This window comes from Archocentrus centrarchus, unplaced genomic scaffold (genome assembly GCF_007364275.1).
Source record: "Archocentrus centrarchus isolate MPI-CPG fArcCen1 unplaced genomic scaffold, fArcCen1 scaffold_26_ctg1, whole genome shotgun sequence".
Lineage (NCBI taxonomy): Eukaryota > Metazoa > Chordata > Actinopteri > Cichliformes > Cichlidae > Archocentrus > Archocentrus centrarchus.
This window is the reverse complement of record NW_022060256.1, coordinates 4,569,739-4,593,778: the sequence shown is the minus strand read 5'-3', so window position 1 is coordinate 4,593,778 and position 24,040 is coordinate 4,569,739. Positions and strand designations below refer to the sequence as shown.

At 43.7% G+C, this 24,040-nt stretch overlaps 1 protein-coding gene across 3 annotated transcripts in view; it reads right to left on the bottom strand.

Annotated features, from left to right (window-relative positions):
* LOC115775961 (spermatid perinuclear RNA-binding protein-like) overlaps positions 1–24,040 on the bottom strand; it is a 91,496-nt gene that overhangs the window by 37,453 nt on the left and 30,003 nt on the right. For all 3 annotated transcript variants that reach the window (XM_030723514.1, XM_030723512.1, XM_030723515.1), the window contains 4 exons: positions 16,260–16,355; positions 8,131–8,360; positions 6,199–6,364; positions 846–990 (listed from right to left, as the gene is read on the bottom strand). In XM_030723514.1, coding sequence (XP_030579374.1) covers positions 846–990; positions 6,199–6,364; positions 8,131–8,360; positions 16,260–16,262 — 544 coding nt within the window. In that variant the 5' untranslated portion in view covers positions 16,263–16,355. The remainder of the gene's footprint in view (positions 1–845; positions 991–6,198; positions 6,365–8,130; positions 8,361–16,259; positions 16,356–24,040) is intronic.

Here is a 24,040-nt window from a genome sequence, read left to right as displayed (position 1 = left end):
TGAAAGCAGCACATTCAGTCAGTCCTGTTTGTGGGATTCACACTGATATGAAACAATAGAACAGTGTCCTTGTGCGTCCTGACAGGAAGCTGAAGGAAAACTGTTCTTCCTTTCTTGCCGCCTCTCTCCTGTTTGGCAGAATGCATTTTTCTACCTTTCTGTGAAGGCTCAATCTTTCCCACCGGGAGCGGGAAGCACTGCGGGACTCGCTCTTCTGTAATGGCAGCTCGTCAGCACCGACTCGCCTATCATTCATTTTTAATTTTCTTCCCATCTGTGGGGGGAGAACAAACACTGAAACCGCTGATGGCAAACGCTGGCGGCTCTTGAGCACGTTTCCCATCAATTTTTGGTCACCTGAGATGATTTTTTTCCCCACAGCTGGTTACATAAGATGAAATGTGTGTCTGGTGACAGATTGGTTCCCTCGTACAGCCACAGTTGTTTAAAATACATCTGTTTAAAAAGAGAAGGTTGAATCTTTTCTTATCACAGATGCAGGAGGATACAGGAGGACACCCGAGACAGAAATCTCTCCTCTCATCAATCCCAGCCAAACACACTCTGTGGAAATCATCTTTCCTCGGCTATTTCTACCACACTTGACCCAGATCCATATCATCCTTCTCCTCTTTTCTCCCTGTTTGCCTCTCAGCTTTCAGACCTCGTGCTGTATCATCCTCCACCGTTTTCCCCAGACTGCCTTTTAGTTTAAGCTCAGGTTTACCTCTACATCACCCCCCCGGTGATAAAAAGTTCAAATAAAAACAGCTCCCAAACAGGAGGCACAGGATGAAGGTGGGTGGGCGGCAGGGGGTGGAAGGGGATATAAGAGGAGTCAATACCTTCTTCTGCGGTGCCCTGCTCCTCCCTCATGGCTAAGGAGGAGAGGGTGATCTTCAGCGTGAGTCGGGGGTCTTTGGTGCTGCAGACCTGGATGGCTGCCTCGGGCACGCACGACCGCACCTCATATTTGTCGTCCGTCATCGTCTGCAAAGCAGGACCGCACGATTAATTAAAAATCGAATCACAGTTGTAACACTGACTGCTGCTGTTTACCACAGGCTCCGGGAGCTCCGACTTTATGGTTAAATTAAGAATATAATAAGTAAAATATGAAGACATGTTTTCTGATTCTGATTCAACTTTATTGTCATTGTGCAGAGTAAACAAATACAGAGCCAACGAAATAGCATCTAACCAGAAGTGCAAGATAGGGATTATATTCATATAATACACAGTTAAAATGCAGAAGCGACCAGATAGGTGAAATAAGGAGACATAAGAATATTAAGACTGCCTGAGGATCAGGCAGCTACTTTTTAAAAGAACGTCACGGTTTTTGTTGTTTTACTTGTTTAATTTCCTGTGTTCGTTACTCCTTTGTGATCGTCTGCTCCGCCCTCATTAGCATCAGCTGTGTTTAATTCAGTTATCAGTCACCTCAGTATACACACCTCCTGACTTTCACCCGCCCTCTGCTCTTCCTCTCGTGTATGACCTTTTGTACCATTTCATGCTCTTTACCTGGAACGTTTTCCTTCCTGCCTGCTTTCCCGTCTATGACCATTTCCTGTTTTTTTATTAAAGATTTGGGGGGACTGTGGTGCAGGAGGTAGAGCGGGTCATCTTCTAGTCAAAAGGTTGGGGGTTTGATCCCTGGCTGCTCCAGCCTGCAAGTTCCTCTATGATCATCGGAGTGTGAATGTGTGTGAACGGGTGAATGAGACGTCTTGTATAAAGTGCTTTGAGTACTCAGGTAGAGCCCATTTAGCATTTAGAGTCTGACTTCTTCCCTGGTCTCCTAAGAGGCTGCAGTAAAGTTAAGGACCCTACTTCGACATTAATGGAGACCATCACTTATAAATTGAGCATCATGTTATATTCAGTCAGACCCGAACCATCAGGAGAGCGTGTGCTGAGAGCGCAGATCCACTGAGAAGTGGAGCAGTTTTCCCATTTTCTGAGCAATACGACTTCTTTTCTGCAGCCAAAGGAGTCTCCCCCTGCTGGTCATTAAAAAGAATGCAGGGTTACTGGTAGGAATTTGAGTGAAATGTATTGTTTACAGTGAATTATGAATGTGAGTAAATTAAAAAAAGAGATTGTGTTGAAAAGAGGAACTCTGACCTCTGCTACGCTGGTGAATTGAGTATTTTTGTGAAGGCTCTGGTTGCTCCACTCCTCCCTGATTGTGTAATTTAACTGTTTTGTGCTGATTGGTCGGTGCAGACCTGCTCATCCCTCACCTCTGGGCTCCTCCTGTGTCCTGCCTACTGCCAGTCTGATTGGTCCAGCGAGCGGTCCGCCCCGTTCCTCTTTCTCGTTTGCAGTTTGATTAAGATTACTTGACGCCTGCTATTTTTGTAAGAAATATTAATAGAAAGGCTTTGTGTGCTGCCGGCTTCTTGTCTGTGAGGCTTGTTTCAGTAACCTGCTCATTTTGCTCTCCATTTGTGAAACACCGGGAGGCTGGGTGAGGTGCTAATAGCTCCTCGTATTTCCACTCACCGCACTGTTAGATTTCAGGCCGGTCACTGACCTCAGGATTTCATTTATTTTGCTTTGGCAGCTTTTATGCTTTTATTACAAGTCGCTGTTTCTTTGTGTCGAGCTGCAGCCACTCGAACTCCCGTGTGCTGCTTTTACGTGTGACCTGCGAAACCTGCTCAGACTGGCTCACTAAACCTTTTGCCTGCTTCACTAACATTGCTCTGCCCTCCCCGGGCGAGCTGGGGCTGTACATCATGAATTTACCTGTTCACGAGTTATTAAATTAAAGGGAATTAATCCTCCGGACCTTATTATTAAACAGCCTGTGTTTATTTCCAACCCTTCCTTTATTTAAATAATGGATTATCTGTTCATAATTTATGGAAATGCATGTAAAATGATGACCTTTAGGCACTGAGAGAAACACTGGCAAAATATATCTTACAAAGAGACGCTAAGCAGCGCCATCGAAGCAGCAAAAGGCACAAACAGTCGTGTTTACACGCAGCTTTTCATCTCGAGTTTACACGCCTGTTATTGCCAGTCGGTTCCCAGCATGCCAAACTATCCTGTTTTTATTTTATTTCCCCCCTTAAGATTGCTGTTACCTTCAGTGGCATGTTTTCAAGAGCTTCCTCTCTATCACATCTCTTAGAGAAATGACCCCATCCATCACCCCTCTGCCTGTCAATCTCTCCCGGTTTGGCCCAGGAAATGAGCGCTTCAAATGGTTTCCTCCCTTGATGATAAAGCACGCACGGCAGCGATGGCAGGTAATTAACTGAGATGAGGGCAACAGGAAGCAAATTTAGGCTCTGTGGATGGCACTGCTGCTTTGTTAGCGATTGCAGTTGCTTTGGGGAAACACTGAAGGGAGGAGATCTCCTGATGAAATTATTTGTACGACTCAGAGCTGGATTGTTGAAACTCGCTGAGCTCTCAGAGCGTCAGGACGCATCATATTCAAGTGAAATGAGCAAAAGAAGGGGAAGTCCCAGCAGTCAGAGGTGCAGGGGTGAGATTACACTCTGGGTTTCAGATGCCTCAAAGAAACAGAACGACAGACGAATCAAGTACGGCCTCGTCTCCAGCAGCCACTTCCTTATATCACATGCACTTCAAATCATCTCCTCTGCACCCTCTCCTCTCCCACAGAAAATAATCCTGGCTGAAGACAAAGGAGCCACCATCACCCTGACAGATCCTGCCATGGTTTCTGCTTTTAATATCTTTAAATGTGCTGCTGCATGACTCTTAATTAGAGGTCCAGATAATGATTTTTTTTTTCTTGGAATATCAATAAAGTCAATTTATATACTAAAGTTAATTAACCTTAATAAAAAAATTATCTATTAAATTTAGGCTTTTAAAAAAATCCAAATGCAAGTGTGGTACACAACTGTTTAATTCATAAACACAGTATTTAAAGCCAATCAGGGAACAGATCTGGAGTCTGAAACTCTGACTGTTGGCAGTGTTGTATGTAACTGCTGTGATCACATTAGGCCTCAGGCACGTAAGCACAGAGACCAGCCTCTGGGGTGGCTGTGGCTCAGGAGGCAGAGCAGGTCACCTACTGATCGGAAGGTCGGCGGCTCGATTCCTGGCTGCTCCGGGCTGCATGCCGAAGTATCCTTGGGCAAGATACTGAACCCCAAGTTGCTCTCCAACGCAAGCGTTGGAGTGTGAATGTGTGTGAATGTTAGTAAGTACTTAGCTTAGATAATCATGGAAGTGCTTATATGAATGGGTAAATGTAAACGTGTTGTATAAGCGCTTTGAGTGCTCAGAGTAGAAAAGCGCTATATAAGAACTAGTCCCCACCCCCACCCCACCAACTACCAGCCACTCGGGTCAAATGCGTACGCCCTGACCGGGTGGGTGAGCAGCTGCTGGGTGAAACTGGTCACAGAGAGAGTGAAGCACAGAAATGTGATTCTCTGGTTGTTGACATGTGAAGGAGACGCCTACTTGTCTGCAAACACTTGCCAATAACTGACCATGTGGTAGTGCAACTGTGAAAGTGCACCGCAAACCGGAAACCCTTCAAAGTAAATCTGTGCCTTACTTTTACAACCAATATGTTTCAAAAGGCCAGACTTTTAATTTGAAGGCGAACAAACCGCAGGTGGCCACAGCAATCTGCAGCAACCAGCAACCACTCTCCAGGTGGATACACATCTTTCCTCAGGGCCAGAGGTTTCCCACCATGCCACAGGCCTGCGTGACTGAAGCCTTACAATGAATCCAGTAATCACACTGCAACTGCAATTATGTTTCCTTCTTCACACAAGTTCTTTATCTGCATATTGATAAAATGAAGTGTCTTTATTCCCTGCACAATCAGCCAGCTTCAGTTTGTGTGCAGTGAGAAGGAAAATAAGGGAGCGATCTGCAGCTCAGCAGCCGGATCTTCAACAGGTAACAGAACCTGCTGCGCAGTCAGGTGTGCAGCCTCCGTTTCTGTGCATGCATTTTTTTGAGTAATGACACCAACACTGCACGTGACAGTAAGATGAATCTTTTTGGGGATTCTGCCCACCTGACCCCTGCCGGAGCATTTACCTGTGGTTACTTCTAATTTAACTAATTCTTTTTTTGAATTAATTAGTTAATTCAATTTTTAGAGCCAATTATAACCTATTGCTATTTTTTATTTAGTCATACTGCTTCCACATTACACTTTGTGAGGTCTGTTATGTTGATGAACTGGTTTTACATGCGTTGCTGATAAACACAGAGCTCCTGCATCAGTTACAAATGATTCTTTTTAAAAACTAAACAAACCAAAATTGTGTTTCACATTTACACCGTTTAAAACAAGCTCACAGTTCAGTGTAAATACAACAGATAATATTTGATGCTCCTCTTTGCTGCGTATGACTGAGTCTGTTGGACTGTTTATGGGGCATCTCATAACCTCGGACCTCTCATCATTTTAAGACGCTAAAAAAGGAAATAAAACACTGAAAATGGCACATATAACGATCAAAATATTAAAAATCTAAAAAATAAAAATGAACTGTTGATACCATATGATAGGATCCTATTACATGCTGCAGTTATGAGATCAGAGCTGAAAAACGCACTCTGGACAAGTTTGACTGTTTATTGTTGTAAACATTAAAATGCTGTAATAGATCAGCTTTGCCTTTAAACCTGCTGAAGAGCTCTGAAGTTACAGTTATTTAAAATGATATTTAAAAGTCACACTGACAGCCTGATGAACCTGCTGATGTGCAGCGTGTTTGTCAGATTCCTCTCAGCAGTCCTTCGGGTGGAGGTTAGAAGACTGAAACAGTTCCTGTGTATTTGTGATGCAGGTCAGACGGACCCACGTGTAGTAAAGTAATAAATAACGAGTGTTTCCCTCTGAGCAGCCATCACAGCTTCAGCCGTGCAGATTCAGTCTAATATAAAGTTTAATTTGATAAGAACTTTTTAATTAATTTAAACTTTTTTAAGGGAAAGGGCTCGATATTCATGGCAGATGCTATAATCACTCCATCTGCTGGGTTTTACACACTGTAACTGTCTGTAAATATAGTACTGTATACCTTCCATTACCTGAGACATATGAGAGCTCTGCTATTATTTTATCATCATCATCATCACATCTGCTCTCCAGTGTCAACACACACACACACTCCTGTGAGTGTTGTTCCACTGAAGCCTGGATCATGAATGCTTTTAAACCCCCCGTACCTGGATCTGCAGGGGCAGGTTGGCGCTGATAGTGTAGAGGAGCAGTTTGGTGGGTTTCTCTCTGCACATCAAAACCAGTTCCAGGTCCATGTCCCCTTTGATGAGCAGGCCTTTGGCCACCAGGCCGACACGCGTCACCCCACACAGCACCGAGGTGGCGTCCAGCCTGGGGGCAGAGGGACGGCAGCCAGCGTCAGATCATCCCACAGCCATGCAGAGAGTTTTAGAGGTGATAACACACACACACACACACACACACACACACACACACACACACACACACACACACACACAGAAGCCAGAGAACGAGGCCTGAGCTGTTGAACAGTCTGAACCTCCAAATGTGGATTAGCACCATTTAGCATTGCTCGATCTCTGCTGTCTGCAGAGCTAACAATCCTAATCTGAGCTAAAGCTAATTATTCCACCTTTATTTTCCTCATTTTTCCTCCGTTTGAATTTTTTAGGCCAAAATTTATTTTAAAGTGTTAAAAAAAAAAAAAGGTAATTTTACATATGGTTTACGCAGAAAACATATCCAAGCATTTCTGGTTAATGATCCCTTAAAAGAGAGAGTATGGAATGACATTTGGCAGCTGAATGAACCTGTAACAGAGAGCTTTGTAAATGAATGCAAACATTTCATTCATGCAGGTTTCCCTGCCTATCAGAGGGAAAAAATAAGATATGCAGTGCAATCAGTGTTTTGCAGCTCTGCCCATCTTTTTTTTTTAATATTTTTATATTATATTTTTATATTATATTATATATAGATCGTTTGCAAACGACAACCGCTGCGTCATGGCCAAGCACGCCAGCATCAATACATACACACACACACACACACACACACACACACACACACACACTAAATCTAAAGTAAAACTGATTTAAATTTGGTCTATTTGAAATCGATGGGTTTCTTGGTTGTTTATAGGTTTTCATGGCTGTGAAGTCCGTGGAACCTAAAACTGAACCGGATCTAAAATCTGTCTGGATGTTCCCAAGAAGATGACGCTGAACAGGAGATCACTTTTAAATCGGCACAGCTTCTTATCGTGGATGCTGCGATCACACCTCAGTGAAAATAAATGTTTCAGTTTGTTGTCCTCGCAGCAGTGAAACAATTAAACTGCAATGACACATTTTATTTGCACTCAGTGTTTTAAGAAGATGGAGCTGAGGCCACTTTTTCAAAGACTTCAATACAGCCAGAAGTATTTGTACAACCAGGTGAGGCCCCCCCTGCTGACCATTTAAAAGAATGCAGGCTTTGCTTTTGGGCATCTTTTATACAGTCTATGGATTAAAGCGAAACAAAGTAACTACGTTCAGTTTTTCTCCACTTTTCTGGAAGCAGAACTTTCAGGGTTACATAATTTAAACAAAAAGATGTTACAGAATGTACATGAAGTACAGTTTATACTACAAGTGTGATGGTGTGTATACACACACACACACACATATATATGCTGCTTGCAGAGGTCGCTGAGGAGAGCAGCAGGTACCACATGTACATCAAAAAGCTCCTCTAGGATGCCCAAAAAGTAACACGAGAAAACACTTTTTTATAATATGGACAGAAAAAAATCATGTTCATGAGTGATGAGAAAGATGTTTCTCCCTTACCGTCCTGGCTGCCTTTTATTTATATAAAACCAGCTCAGTACTAAATCTTCATATAGGTGCTTTGCTAATATAGAAGCTCTGTGTGGATGTTTGGGCTACAGGCCAAATGCTGTGAATTTACGACCGCTGTGCGTGTTTAATTATCCAGTCATCACAAATTAATACCTGATGAAGATATACAACAGTTTTATGACAGGAGTGAGTGATGCACAGCACACAGCTGAAGTAAAATACTGCAATAAAATAAAACCTCTGTAATGATCATGGTACAAACACTGAAAGAACACTCCCCGTGGGACCTACTTTTTCTCAGCAGCGTCTTCCTCCACTGTGTCGTCCCCGGCCTCATCATCGGCGGTCGCCTGTCCTGAGGATTTGCTGAGGTCATCCATCCAATCAGAAACTTTCTTGAGGGCTCCCTCCACAGTGGACACTAACATCTGGACAGCCTCCAGCTCCTCGGGGGCCGGATAGATGCTGGCGTGCTTGGCCATGACGTGGCGGTCGTCGTTTGCAAACGATCTAAACGACCTCTGAGGTCAGATGAGGGAGAGGCATTAGGCATGAATCACAGAGAGAGCAGGTGGAGGTCAGAGTGAGATTCAGAGAAATATCTTCACTGATGGACTTAAATGGACTCAAACCTGCGGCCTTTGAGATCCCTATTTGCTTTATCATTATTAAACAGTATAAATGCTACATGATGACATAATGAAAAACAATCAAAGGTACGGTTTAAAACATGTATGAGAGTTTCCTATTTTAAATGGTAGAGTATGGTTTGACCACAGCTCACTGACTCTGGGCCCACATGTTTTTGTTCTTTTTTGTATTCACCAAATCTGACAGATAAAATTAGCGCCTAGCTAACAGAGACGCCCATCCCTGCAGGCTGCGTCACCCCAAAACGCTGGGCAGCGAGCAGGCTAGGGGGGAAACCTGAGATGTGAAAGGTCACCAATATCTCTCAAGAATAATATAAAACAAAAACTGCTAAAATAATTTGCAGATTAACCTTTGGTTGCAGAATGCATACTACGGGATTGGAAATGAGCAGTCACCTTGAGTGGAGGAGTTTAAGTATCTCAGGCTCTTGTGGAGGAGGAGGAGGAGTGGATGCTGATAGATGCAAGTATAACAGCAAAGCTGCCAGTTTACTGGTTGATCTTTGCTCCGACCCTCCTCTGTGGTCACGGCTGTGTGTAGTGACCAAAAGAATAAGACTGAGGCTACAACTGGCAGAAATAAGTTTCCTCTGTGGGCTCAGCCTTAAAGATAAGGTGAGACGGGAGGGGCTCCGAGTAGAGACATTACTCCCCCACGTAGAAAGAGCCCAGTGGAGGTAGTTGGGGCATCTGATGCCTCCCGGATGCTTCCTAGGGCAGGTATTTCAGGCATGTCCAACTGGGAAGAGAACCTGTGCAGACACAGGATGCTGGAAAGATTACAACTCGTCCATCCTGGAAACACCTCAGTGCCCCCCCTTACATAATTTGCCTCACTCCTTACCAGCCTGTGGTGAGCTATTTATTTATTTTTGTTTAAACATCAAGGAAGCCGACTTCATTAAAATGACAGGCTTCTTCCTTTAACGTTTTCCATCTGTTAGCTAATCGTGATCTGAACGTGATTTTTGCTGTACAGCAGCCTCAACAGTGCGATCTACAACAACAAAGAATGAGACTGTAAAGAGCAAACTGTGCCAGAGACAAAACAAATAAACCCACAATACTAAAAATTACTACATCCTCCAGCCAACACACAACTTCACACAGCACCTGCAGACAGGTAGGCACACAGCCCCGCCCCTCACTAACAGCTGAAGTAACTGAAGTTCACAACACTGAACAACACTGTGGGTTAGCTCCAGTGTCACTGAACAGTTCTCATAAACGTTACTGTGACCGGTAGGGTTTAATATTTTTCCCGAAAATGACATGAATCAAATCCCGGGAAATGACGAGCCATTTCCCGGGAATCCCGGGAAAAAGTTTATTTATTTATTTATTTTAATTAGGCCTTCTGTAGCCTGTGTCGGCCTTAACCTATTCTGATATTGTAGAGGTAGCTTTCCAGCTATGTCCTGTTATGCCCAGTAGGGGGCAACGTCGGCTTGATTAACGCAATAAAACCTACATCTGGACATTCGAGTGCTCGAGCTATGCGGTGTTGTATCGTTCCTCAACACTCCCTTAACAAATATAATTCGAATATTCCTCCATTGTACATGGAATTATACCAAGATATTTTACAACTGCTGGTGCAAAACAATACGGCTCAGCCACGCTGTCGTGGCGACATCTGTTGCGCTATATCTCCACCAGTGGAACGCTGTAATAGTCATTGAAAAGTTAACTACCGTACTACACTATAATATGGCATAACACAGGGCCTTGAGTAATGCACCACGACTTGGTCATTGCCATTCTGGCAACAACAAATTTATAACACCGTGTCTGAGGGTTAAAGTAGGTTCGCTGTGAATCGTCTTTTGAAAAACTGGCCAATCCTTATAGCCTAAAAAATATACATTTTACTCAACTCCATTTTAAAAGCGAAATATATTAAAGCAATCTATTTCATGATAATTTCTTCACACATTAGGCCCGTATCCTAATTCATGATTGTTAGTAAGCGGCTGCAAACGAGGAAAAGAAACACTCGAAGTTAAACAGATATTTCTTTATTGTTCAGGGCAGGCATATTTTATAGGCTATATAATGCAATATAACAATATATAATAATATAAAATTATATAATACAAAATACCTTAGGGTAAACACATTGCCTACGATTTTAACAAATTAAAGAGGAAAAAAGCACAACTGTGTAATACCTCTATTAAAACGCTTGAGATGAAGGCTGAAGCCTTAAACGGAGGCTGAACGTGCCTGAAATGAAGAGTAATGCTTTTCGCATTAAACAAACCCTTCTCTCAATATTTCCTTAAATTTATCTTTCTGAAGCTTTCTTTTCTTTCTGAAAGTCAAATCGACGCGCGCGACTTTTTTCCCGGTTTCCCGTCTAACGTTTCCCGGGAAACGGGAAATGGTTCTGATCGCATTTCCCGGGAATCCCGGATCCCGGGATTAAACCCTAGTGACCGGCACACAAGCTAACAAAGCTGTTTAACTATTAGCAGTTACCCGTTAGCCACAAACCCAGCCTCAGGGGGTCAAAGGCTAGGATCAGTGCCAGCTCTAAGCCGGGATAAATGGGAAGATTATGTCAAGGACATAAAATGTGCACCAAATCAAACAGGCACATCCATCCACTGTGGAAACGAGGTAGTAGCCCAAAGGACCTTCATCTGATAGCCACATTAGCTGTCTGTTAAGTTATCATTAAGGTAACGGCTAGTGGCTATGGCTAATAATAAAATGATAACATGAATGTGGGGCTGTCATCAGTCCTGCCTGTAACATTAATAATCAGCAGCAGCCGAGCTCACCGACTCCAATCAGCAGCTAAAACCTGGAGCCAAACCTCAGACAGCCTAACAGTGCGGTCTTTGTTGGACTACCTGAGACAATCTTAAAATATGTCAAAGGTATACACCTCAGATTATGTAGTATATACTTTGGCACAGCTTAAAATAGAGCTGTCATTTATGTTAATGTCTTACTGAAAACTGCATTGAGTTTTTCCTGGTATCGATATCCAACTACTGAGTATCAAATATCTCAACACCTCGTCAAAGCTCTGCAAAAGCAGCATGTATGATATGATAACCACAGACAGGACCTATGATGCTAACACAAAGCCAGCAGCGGGGAGCCCTCGGGGATGCTCCAGCTGACCGCATGCAGACCCCGACCGAGACGCCAAAGCTTCATTTTCAACAGGTAATAAAAGCAGAGGTCAACAGTCCTGCAGGGCTGCACATTTCTACAGCAGAGTCAGCGACACCACAGCAGTTTCCTGTGAAGGACTCTTATACCTGCAGTCCTGTCTGACTTTGCTGTCGGCTTTTACAGGATACTAAAAGCCTCGTTATATGCGTGTTCTCCTGATTAGGACAGGGATTTGTAGACATGTGGAAATTTGAAAAGGTTTGTTTTATAGTGGTAACTGGAAGGCACACAGTTGAGCATCACAAAAGTAATGTCACGATGAACAAATTACTTTCTACAGGGAACAGTAAGTAAAATGAAGCATTCATTTTTTAAGGAGTAATGAGCAATAACCCCAATCCTGCAACAACAACAGGCTCCGTCACGACAGCTGAGTTAGTGGAGACACAATCGGCAACAACTCCGGAAATGGAGGTTCTCATAACTCATCTGCCAGCGACGAGTGAAATTATTCAGCGCTGATGATTTGGATCGTCACCAGGCTGTCAGCGGAGCGATGATTCAAACCATGAGTGTGTTCTCTGTTCGTTACTCCTTTGAGTTCATTTTGAGTTCGTGAGGTGTCCATGGGGCTTTCAAAGCCATAAATAAAACATTCAATGAACGAGTGTTGATGATGCAGTTTAGATCAAATGTGAGGCGGGTCCACACAGTTCTTTTTACTGGCCCACAACCTGCAAAATCAAAATGATGAAGGATACATTGTTAACACTGCAGGGAACTTTGTATCTAATAGCCAAACACAACATGATGAATGATCAGTAATTTCACTTGAATCAGATTTTGGGTGGAGGGATAGCCTCACATGGTCACCTTAGACACAGCTGTTCAAACCTTCTGTTTACATGGGGCAGCCAATCAGAGGAGTCTTAGGTGATAGGGGGTGGAGCTAAAATGGCTTCCAGATGGAGGATGAACTGAGCGGCTGCATCAGTTTTTAAAAGAGGACTTATTTTGAACTGTGAGTCATGCAAAGCTCCTCTAACAGAGCCCAAAAATATAGACATGAACACAACAGGCCACCTCTCATTTTATCTCATGACAAACAGAAGAGTGTTGGAAGGTAGAGAACACAATGATTTACAATATTTTTAAATGTACATATCAGTATTTATCTTTTCAGTATTCGAGCTATTGTGACCACCATTAATATGACATCATGATTAACTCCATATGTAGGACGGGTCTCCCCAGAAGCCTGGAGGCTGTTAAAGCAGCACATTCATAGACTTGTCCTTTTTTTTTAGTGGTTATGTTACTGAAATGCCAAATTTGATGAATGATTAAAACAGATTTCACACATTTGCAGATAATCAGCAGCCACAGTTTAAAGGTCATCAATACCAAAATACCAGAAAACTGGTTTGATGGTTGAAACACAGATTATCATCATCATCATCATCATCAGCGCTGTTATTCAAACACCATCATCAAAGCAGGCTGAAGATGCTGCAGGAGGAAGCAGATCGTTTTCTCTGAAGTCGAACGTGCCGTTTTTCCTTCGACGCCCGGCGCTGTGTGCAACGGTATCTGCGGTTACTGCTGCAAACGCTCGTTTCTGACAGATTCCTCACAGTCAGCACGATGACAGCAACGCACCTGAAGCAACCTGCGCTGCTGCCAATCTGTGCGTGGCCTACATTCAGCCGCTGTTACTTAACATTAACATTTATGGCATGTGCTCAGGGATGGAGTCCATCTCTCTGAGGGGGAGATGAAAAAGGGCCGATGTGCAAAGCGTATCGGCGCTCGCTTTTACAAGCCTGAGTGCATCCGTACGCCGGGCGAACATCACGGCAGGCTTTCAGTCCAAGGTCAAACTGCTACCTCTCTCAATCATCTCTTCCTCCTCTACTCCAATCCTCCCCTCTCTCCTCTCCTCCTGTTCTCCCTGCCTGCAGTGTGTAAGCACCCCTCATTACGGTGAGTTATTTATGACGGTGCTTTAATAATTCATGGCCACGAATCTCGAGGGCTTGTGCTGGAGTTGCGGGGGTCATTCATCACGACCTAGCTAATCTCTCGCTGAACTGCCACGGGGCATTCGAGGCTGTGTAGCGGCAAGTGTGGGCAGCGTCGACAACCATAACACACAAACATTAACAAGATCTACATGAAAGATTAAGAGTTTCGCGGCATCGGTGCTGATTTGGATCCTGGCCTGGCTTCATATCAGGCTGGTTCCTTTTGTTTGTGGCCTACGAGTCAGCTGGGAGTTCAGCTACACACTGCAATTAGGAGATAATCAAATTCACCACTTTAATTAATTGCATTGTGGGGTTTGTCAGAGGATCCCCTGCCCTTAAATCTGACACACAAATCGAAAGTAATTCCTTTACCATTTTGTTTTCACTGTGTAATCCCTCTGACATGTTTATATTTGATATACTCTTGAAAACCTGACCAACTGTAACTGTATACAGACAAAAAAACTGTAACTGTATACAGACAAAAAAACTGTAACTGTATAAAAATAATAATGATGACAACATAATGCAAATTGTTGGCAATTCTGCTCAACACTACAAATCCTTAGTTCAGTCCACTTAAAGCCGGCTCTGGTCTATAACCCCTCTCAGATACGCTGGAAATTCCTGCCCTGAATCCGCTCTCAGTGTCGGCATTCCCAATCCCCGGCAAATCCGCAAACATGCTCCAAATGAAGCCAAAGATGCAGAACCTTTGATGGACCTCGTGACACAATGAATTAAACCCACTGTGGAAACTTTGGCCATCACATAAGAAAAATATGAATTTTGTATTTGTTTATAGAAGCCATGTTTTTGATGAGGACAACAATCCTCTCTTTTTAATATTTAGGAATCACAAAGAGATAAGATGGTGATATAGCCACGGGCATCACTCCAGTTATTCTGTTTCAGCAGTCTGACAAAAGTTCAACTAATCTTTAGACCAGGAAGGAAAAACGATCCCTCTGCCCGACACGTCTAATATGCCTACAATTAATTATATTGTCTGACACATAAACAAGCCACCAACCTGCCAGTACACTCCAAACTTTTATTATGGTACAGAAACAGCAGCAAAAATGTTAGTTTATGTAGTCTGTTTGGCTAAAAACAAAACTTTAAGGCTCACACATACAGGACGATGATAAAAGGTGGCTGTCTGACTGTCTTCAGTCCATTTTTACTGTGTCCTTCAGCACTAAGATTGATTGATTGGCAGCATTTAACACTTTTGTTTGGGGTTTAAAAAGAGTGTACAAACTGCTGACTTTAAGAGAAGATGATTCAGAGGTTTGACAGCCTCACAGGTGAGACTCAGACTTTATTACTGTATTTCATGTTACAGAGAACGGTCAAAAACAGAGTCAACAACAGATCTGTGGGCCTTGTTGGTGTCAGATAGGAAGGACACAGTGACTCAAATAACAACTCATTACAACTGAGGTGAGCAGAAGAGCATCTCTGAACCCACAACATGTCAAACCTTGAAGCAGATGGGCAGCAGCAGGAGACCACACTGGGTGCCACTCCTGTCAGCTAATTACAGGAAAATGAGGCTACAAATGGCACGAGCTCGCCAAAATTAGACAACAGGTCACAGATCTCAATCCAGCAGAGCACCTTTGGGATGACATGGGATTTTCTGGGTTTCAAGAGGGCCGCAGCACTCTTGACTTTGGGAATGACCGTGTTAGACAATTCCAATGAAAATGTTTCAAAGGGCACCATCAGCACCAGCATGTTTGAGATGTACAGCTAGTGGGGGTGAAGTGTAACAGAACGCTATCAGCTACAGCTGCCTGCATTGGCATCCAGCTCTAAATCAAAGCAGCCAGACACTGAACCTAAAGCCTTATTAGCAGTGATGAAGTTATAAAACATACGAAGAGGGAAAAAGCCACAGAGGCCCGAACAATTTTTATGGCACGATTGAAACGTATTTATTTCAGATGTAAAGTTATAACATGGGGATTTACTGTACTTGCTTTTGGAACCAGCCTCGTGTGGCAGCTAGAGGAACTGCAGCTGGTTGATTGGTTGGTAGATAAATAGGTGGATGGATGGATGGATGGATGGATGGATGGATGGATGGGTTAAAAGCCAGCCTGTTACAACATGTCCCAACATTTATCACAACATTTTCCATCAGAGAGTTTCCATGCACTTCTTCACACAACCACTAGATCTCGGAATAATCTGGTTTGCTCCGTTGATCATGGATTACAATAGATGGTAAGAGTCTACTGAGCCAATTAAAGGCAGGGGAAGGAGCCCACTGGGGATACATGTGGGGCTGAAACCCACCAATAATAGCTATTGATTGGGATGATAATCAAATCAAAGGGCGTTAAAGTGGTTCATATTGTCCAATCAGCTTTTTCTCCAAAACGGGATTTGGAAAAGTGGAGTGACTCATTATCATCAGGTTGTCATCCTACATTTGGGAAAACCCAGCATTTTAATTTACTTTCAAGTGGATTTTTCCTCTTCCTGAAAACCATTACGATCAATGTTCACAGCACAGGTGAATATGGGTATACAACGGTTATCCGAAAACACAGTATTGACAACTACAAGTACACAACTTAGGCAAACAGCAGATGCTCACCATGTCCAGGCTTTAGGGGAGGTCCAGAGTCCCGTCACTCGGCCTCTTCATGCAGTCCAACACCTCTCGGCTGTCGGCTCCTCGGTCAGAGTCTCTCTGCAGAGACAGAAATAAAGATCAGCTCCCTCCATTAACCTTTGTTACACCCACACATTCAGAGAGACAAGCTTATTCATTTGTTGCATTGCTTTAATCTTTGTATTTGTACAGTTTGTTGCTTATAATGTGGGTGAACCAGGATTTAAAGCTTATTCTAAGCTGCTCTAAATAAACAGCAGCTACATGCTATAAATGTGAAGCTGCATTATCGAGACTTAAATGATAATCCCAAATGTCCGGCCATTGTACTACATGTCACACATCTATTTATCACAAATATTTGTGAAGCTTTAAAACAAGAAACTGAAAAAATGAGATAACTTTCAGAGTGAAGCAAAGATAACAGACACTCATCTTTCCACAAACTCAATCACTTTATACGTGATGGCAGGACATGTAAATCTGACACGGCTGGTATCAGTCGCCTCATGGTGCTTTATATTGTAAGGTAAAGACCCTACAATAACACAGACAACCAAAACCCCTATGAGCAGCACTTGGTGACAGTGGGAAGGAAAAACTCCCTTTAAACAGGAAGAAACCTCCAGCAGAACCAGGCTCAGGGAGGGGGGGTCATCTGCTGTGAGGGGGGAGAGAGGACAAAAGACACACTGTGGAAGAGAGACACCACTCCTGTATTTAACTTACACACTGTTTAAGCTACCCATCATGCACCACTCTTGACTTTTTGTATCCCTATTTCAGCGCTGAGGTTTTGAGAGACCGAGAGGAAGGAGCAGTAAAATGGCGTCAGGGCGGATTCAAACCCTCGTCTGGAGGTAGGATAAGGATTTTAGCCCTTTAGCTCCATTCACTGAGGGCTATCACAGGACCTGCAGCCAATTTCTGTCCAATGTGATTAATAGGAAGCTGTTCCACCACAGGGCAGCACAGTGGCACAGTGGTTAGCACTGCTGCCTGGGTTCGATTCCACCTTGGCTAAGGTGCCCTATGACAGCTGGGATGGGCTCCTGGGACCCTGAACAGGATGAGTGGAAGCGAATGGATGGATGGATGGATGTTCCACCACAGGAAGCAGGCACCACTGTGTGGCGCTATTCAGCATCTTTACATTAAAATTCTTCCCCGAGTTGAATTCTGAAGCACGCAGCAAAACTAGCAAATTTATAGAGAAACACACCCAATAACAGATACATTCATCTTAACACCCAGCTCGTGTGTGTTTATATATATATATATATATATATATATATAAAAAGCTTATATCATAACTATAAGTAATTTGGCCACATTAATCTAGTGACTGACCCACTGATGGTGCTTTATGATTACTATGGCTGATTTCAAAAATGCACTCCCCATTATGAATAAAAATAAATCAGCCATTAACAATTTGAAACAGAGCGCTTTGATTGTGATGCTGCTGTGAAATTGTTTTAATGTTATCTGACCAGAGACTCACACTAAAGCATTAATTAAATTACCCTGAATATAGCCTCACCATTAAACGCATTAGATGAAGCTGCAGCTTTTGCCCACGCTGTCAAATGCTAATGAGATGTGAACCGGAGCTCGTGGTGCAACCACGTGACCGCGGCGGTGCAGGAGGGAGAGTGAGCAGCGCTGCTGTAAAACATCCCAGGGGAAACGGCGGGGTCAAGCCGAGCACCAATTAGATTCTCCGTCACCTTGACCTTGTTTTCAATGACAGAGCAGAGCAGGTTGATGCTGCAGCAGCTCTGCCTTCCTTTGCTTTACGTGGAACTGCAGTTTTTACCACCCAGTAAAAAGAGAAAACAGAGCAACAGTGTGCAGAGAAATATCAGGAAAAAGGATTTTGATCAATACAACACAATAACTAGCTGAGATTTCTGCCTTTCAAAGCCTCGCGTCCCCACTCCTACTCTCTTTTGGAGCACGAACTCCCCAAACAGCACAACTTCAAAGCATTTACTACTGCTCAATAATGGAGGATGTTGCTACGTGTGAGAGACCAGGAACGCAACACATGAATGCTAACGAGCCCCCGTCTCACACTAAGAGCAGAGACAGAGCTGCGTTTCTGCCACAGGATTCAGGCCTCCTCGCTCCACTTTCCTGCTGCATCTCAGCTCTAATCTGGTTTACACGTCTCTGATATGAAAATGTGACTTGACTGAGTGTCAGTGATGGATTACTGAGGAGGAAGAGGATGGAGGACACAGTAAGGTGATGTGTTACAACTTCTTTTGCTGGCAGACAGACAGATTGGCAGGCCATGGATTACTTTACACTCATTTAAGTGACACATCTGGAGACAAAATGATGGAAAACTTGTGGAAGTAAACACGTCGAGTCACTCGAGTGATTTTTAACTAGAGCAAAAATGAAATCTCACTGCTGTGGGCCATTTAAACCTGATGATATAGAATATTTTTGTAGCTCTTTTTGCCAGTGAAATACCCAAAACTACTGAGAGAAGGGAAATTGTGAGCTTTGGAAAATATCTTCACATCCTGAACTGCCTGCCAACTAATGACCCACAAACCAGGCCAGCCTCACTTTCTGCCCAAAAGCTTAATTTGGACATTAATTGGGCTATTTAGGCTGTGCAGGTGTATTAATGGCTCTCCAAGTATATTTATTTTACTTTTTCCATCCATCCAATAATGTAACACTTTAGTGAACAATTCCCGAGTCACTGCTAACCAGCTTCCTGTCTCCTCATTCCCTCCCTCCCTGACCAGGTCACTGATCTCGTGGTCATTAATGTCTTTCAGCTGCCTCCTAAGAGAGTCCCTCATCCAGGAAGTGTCCAACTCCACCATCGTGAACAACAGACCACCCCAACCAGGACCTGCAGCAGGTGGAGCACAGCTTCGCGTGCTGCTACGCTGATCTCACCAAAGCTGCAGAGCACGACAAGGACGACTGTCGCAAACTGCAGTCCAAGACACCGGAGCCATCCACAACAGAGGCAGCTGATTATTGTGCCACTTTTTCATAGTCACAGTATTATTTATTAGAAGGTGAGCCTCCTTTTGAACGTAATCATATGTTCCATCAGTGCAAATGTCTCTGAGTGAAAACTAACTTCTCTCATTGACCATCTTGTTTTCCTAAATTGAAATTTTATGAGGAGAAGAGGAATTGATCGGAACTGTTGAACGATCTAAAATCAATCGCAGTCCAAAAACTCTCAGGTGGCGTGTCCAAACAAACGGGACCTGACAGACACAGACAAGTCACGCAGAACGGACGTGCGCGCAGCCGGAGGAAGAAACCGAGCGTGGCGGCTGTCGCTTCAGCCATAAAAAGGGAATCACACGGCACAAGGACAACAGGACCCACATCACCATCCGTGCCTGTACATACTTGCATACAGAGCTGTGCTTCAGTTTTAATAAAATCCCCGTGTGGGCTCATTTTCTAATAACCTTTCATCTCCCTGAAGAGGGAAGGCGATTAAAGCAAGATAATTAAGAATTCAGCAATGACTTTTTAAGGACGTTGACGGTGCTGCGGCAGCGGCAGATGGTGAGCTCAGCGTGTGACAAAAAGACAATGATGATTAAAAAAATAAAAAGCAGGCCAGGGAATGAGCACTAGTAAGCAAGGCTGCTAAAAATACACTTTCTACACAACTTTTATCATCGGACTGACGCGCTTCACACCAAAAAGCCTCCATAATAAATAATCGGTACGTTAAATGCATGCACTCTCTTTGAGTCAGGTTTATTTGCATAAACCTTAATCACAGTTAGAGTCTCAAAGGGCTTCAAAACGCCCACATTATAGGACAATAAATTAAAACGCACTCTCCAATCTCAGAACAAAAACTCTGCGAGTGCGTTTCATTTGATTCCAGCAAACAGCCATTAACATCATTAAACTCCTGCCAAAGACAAATGTTTGCAAGAATTAAGCAACAAAAGCAAAATTAGTTTCACTGCGGTTCAGTGACGTGGTACAAATGTAGTGCATGTTGTGAGCAGAGTACAAATAACCTTGGTTGCTTATGAAGACTGGTTATTTATAACAGAGGAGGGTCGAGCCCGACAGCGGCTGTGCAGCAAATACACGTCGACTTCGAGGACAGGCACAGAGAGGGGATCGGTTACACGGCGGGATCTTACATGTCCCTAATTAGATAACAAGGACCACAAAGATCCCACAATCCTGACCCCGGCTTTTAATATCGAGTATCTGCCAACAAGTGTGACGTGACACTTTTATTACATCTGGCTGATTTTTTCAATGCGTAACAGACCTGCAGGGAGCGTTCTTTAATTATCGCAAGTTACATGAAAAACAAAGCAAATTATGTGTGTTTAAAATATGTTTTTTTTAAGCCAACAATAAGAATTAAAATGAGGAAAGCTGCAGTTTAGGTTTACACTGACTGAAATCTGAAGGAGACCTGTGGAAAGTAGAGGCGTGAACGGCTGTGAAACCGAAGCCGCCGTCCATGTCGTGACCATCCCACCACCACTGCTGTTCAGCACTCACTACTTTACCAACAGAAGCATCAAAGGATTGTAAAAGAGACTGTGCATGGATGTAGGAGCACATGCACCAGGAGGGGGTGGGATTAAGTGGCAGACATGGCAAAGAAATGAGGGGATCCTTAATCACTGTAACTGCAAGGACAGCACTGCTACGTCAGGCATGCTTTGTGGTGAACTGCAGTCTAACTGTGTCCTTTTTGTGGTGCTTTGTGTTGGTGTAAGCAGCATGTGTGTGAGTACGGGATGGAAAATAGCAGTTGAGGAATAGATTTGATAAGTGCATTATGTAATGCTATGCTAATTACTCTTAGACACATGCTGGTTATGCTAGTTAGCTGTGTGGAGCAGCTCATGTCTGGTAACAGCTGAGTGGACTGGTAATAGTGTTTATTACACATCTTATAGTCTGTCCTGCTGAGGCCAAACAACAATAATGCGAACCACCTAATCTTGGGCTGGTCCCCCTCGTGCTTCATATTTTGCAGCATGGAGTAGAGCCCTCTCAGGTCTGCAGAGGCTCCCCTGTGGGTCGGGGCCTCTGCAGATCAGGCTGGTTCTGGCACATCTTGCAGACGCTCTGCTCGCTCTTTTATTGTTCTGTCAGTTACAGCTGGTTTCACAGAGGACGACACAAAATGTCGCATGCTTTGATGCACCGGCTGCTCGATTATTAGACACCAAGAGATAAGAGGCCTTCTTTAAAAAGCACAAAGTAGGAGGATAAAGAGGTGATGGTGGAGAAGGTCACACGTTAGTTAGCCTGAGTGTGTTTCCTGTCCTGTTTGGAAGCTTTGTGTTTTAAACTTTGCTGTCACAAACTGGTCGTTACAAAACTGAAAAATTAGACTCACCCACTGCTTGTAAATATGACACCAAGGAGTCCTTTAAGTGTCGCTCTGTGAGGAGTTAAACTGAGCTTACAAATAAAATTTGAATTAATAAATAAAAAAAACTGTGCTGTGACAGAAACCCTGTAAATATCGTGAGTCTCGGACGCCTCTGGAGTGAGAATGGCCTGAATGACAGTATTTTCCATACTGGAGATCACATTTTCAGACATGTTTACTTTGTATTATGCTGTTCTGTGGAATATGGCCGTATATAGAAAGGCAGCAAATACCTGCAGGAGGCATGAGGAGATGCAGTAAAGCCGGTGTCAGTCAGAAGATTGGAAACTAGAAACAACTGGCAGGATAGAAGCTGTAGTAAGAGATTGCTGGGATTGCGTGAGCCACAGTAGGTGACTCAGGTATGAATGAATGATGCATTCAGACAAACAAACAGCTTCACAGCTCAACATATATTCAGAAATCTGATTGAAATTCTAATAGAAAACCCTCCACAGACGGCCTGTGCCACTGTGTGCGACGGCGTGTGCAGGAAGGCAGAAGTGTTACTGGTTCCATTCCCAGTGGGACTGAAACACCACCAACACTACCAGAGTCACAGGTCAGACTGTAGCCTGGCTAAAAATGCAACCACTCATGCTGCTGTAATGCACTCTGGACAGCTCCATCCACCAAATAGCTGCATTCGCCACTACAAAACCATCCCGTGCTCAGGTACTCGGTCCCTAATGCCTCTTCTAGCCTCTCCTGTCCCCGTCCTCCGCTCTGAGGAAAGGTTAGATGAACCTGGGGAGAGTTTTATTTCAGGGCTGTGTTTATTTAGGTCGTTTTCACTGCAGGGAACTTTTATGAGCAGGCTTTTATGTTCATACAAGGCTTCAAATAATGCCCTGTGCAATCCTGTGAGCCTGCACCAGGCGGGATGGGAAGAAGGAAAAAAGGGCTGCTCTCTCATACAAAGCTTTTCTCACCAACATTTGATCTGCTGACAAAAGGCAACGCAGACTCTCATAATAATCCAAGCGCTGGGGATGACACGGTTTCCAGCACTTGGGACTGGCTTCTGAAGCGAAGTGTGCAAACTAAAGTAAAACAGCTCAAAAACTAATGAAAATAAAAACCATGAGTTCAGTTTTTATTTTCCAACCAGGAATACACAAGAAGACTGCTGTAAAGATCTGTAAATTTCCTGCGTAGATAAGGATAAGGGCTGGATTATTATATTATAATGAGTGAGTGGGTTATATAAAACCTCGTATCACAGTACAGATCGGCTCTGTTTGACAGACAAAGCTGAATGACCTTCAGGTAATGAGCCGCTCTCCTAAAACAGGCGCGCGTTTTAGAAATTATCAACTTTACCTGCAGTATGACACCGCCTCACCTTCCACATTACAGCTCTGCACGATGAGGACGAGTAAAAGTGTGAGCGTCGCCTTCCTGAGTGCTGAACGCAGAGGAAACGTTTCATTGTGTGCAGATCTCACTAAATTAGATGTTAATGCAGCAGAGCTGCCTGTGTGTCACACTCATGCAGACCCAGAGGGAGGTGTGCCGTTCAGCGTGGGGGGGGTACAGGGCGTCAGTTCACTCTAAACAATACCTTAGAAGGTTGTCTTTGCAATGTATCTGCAATTCATCCATTTAGCTTCATGCTAATTCAAATACAAGAAGACTGAAGCCCGAGTGCTCGACCAGACTCCAGTTTAGGATTCAGGATTTGCAGCTTTGTTAGCTCTGTGAGGTCCAACACTCCCTACACTACATCTGATTTTAGCTTGTACCACAGCAGTCAGAACTATATTAAAAAGTTCCCAACAACACCATCAAACTCATTAATATTTCCTCCAAAACAAACCAAACCAGCACACGCCTCGTGCTGCTCCCAAACCTGGACCCATTTTCTAAACCAAATATGTGGATGTGAATAATTCCACACCAGATCAAACGAGGCCCAGATTCATTTTATTTATATAGAAACAACTCACAGTAGCAGTCACCTGAATGCTTTTTATTGCCAGGTGAAAACCCTACACTGTTAGAGGATCGTCTGATTGCTGGGGTTCAATCAGACGACCTCCTTGGAAGAACCTCCAGCAGAACCAGGTTCATGGAGGGGCAGCCAGATGGGGGTCTCAGCTCCTCACAGGAGCAGCTGAGAGATTATTTTTCTCCAGGATGTGGGGCTAGGAGCTGGGGTTACTGGGTGTATTACTCGCTCTTGTGGGCAGGTTGTCTTTACAGAAATGTGACTGTAAATTGAAGCAAAGAACTATTTCCCAGTCATTTCCTGTCTGTCTCGAGTGCTGCATTACTACGATTCCTAAAGACTTTCAGGAGGCTGCAGCTCACTCACAGCTCTGCTGTCAGGATGCAGCCTGTATGA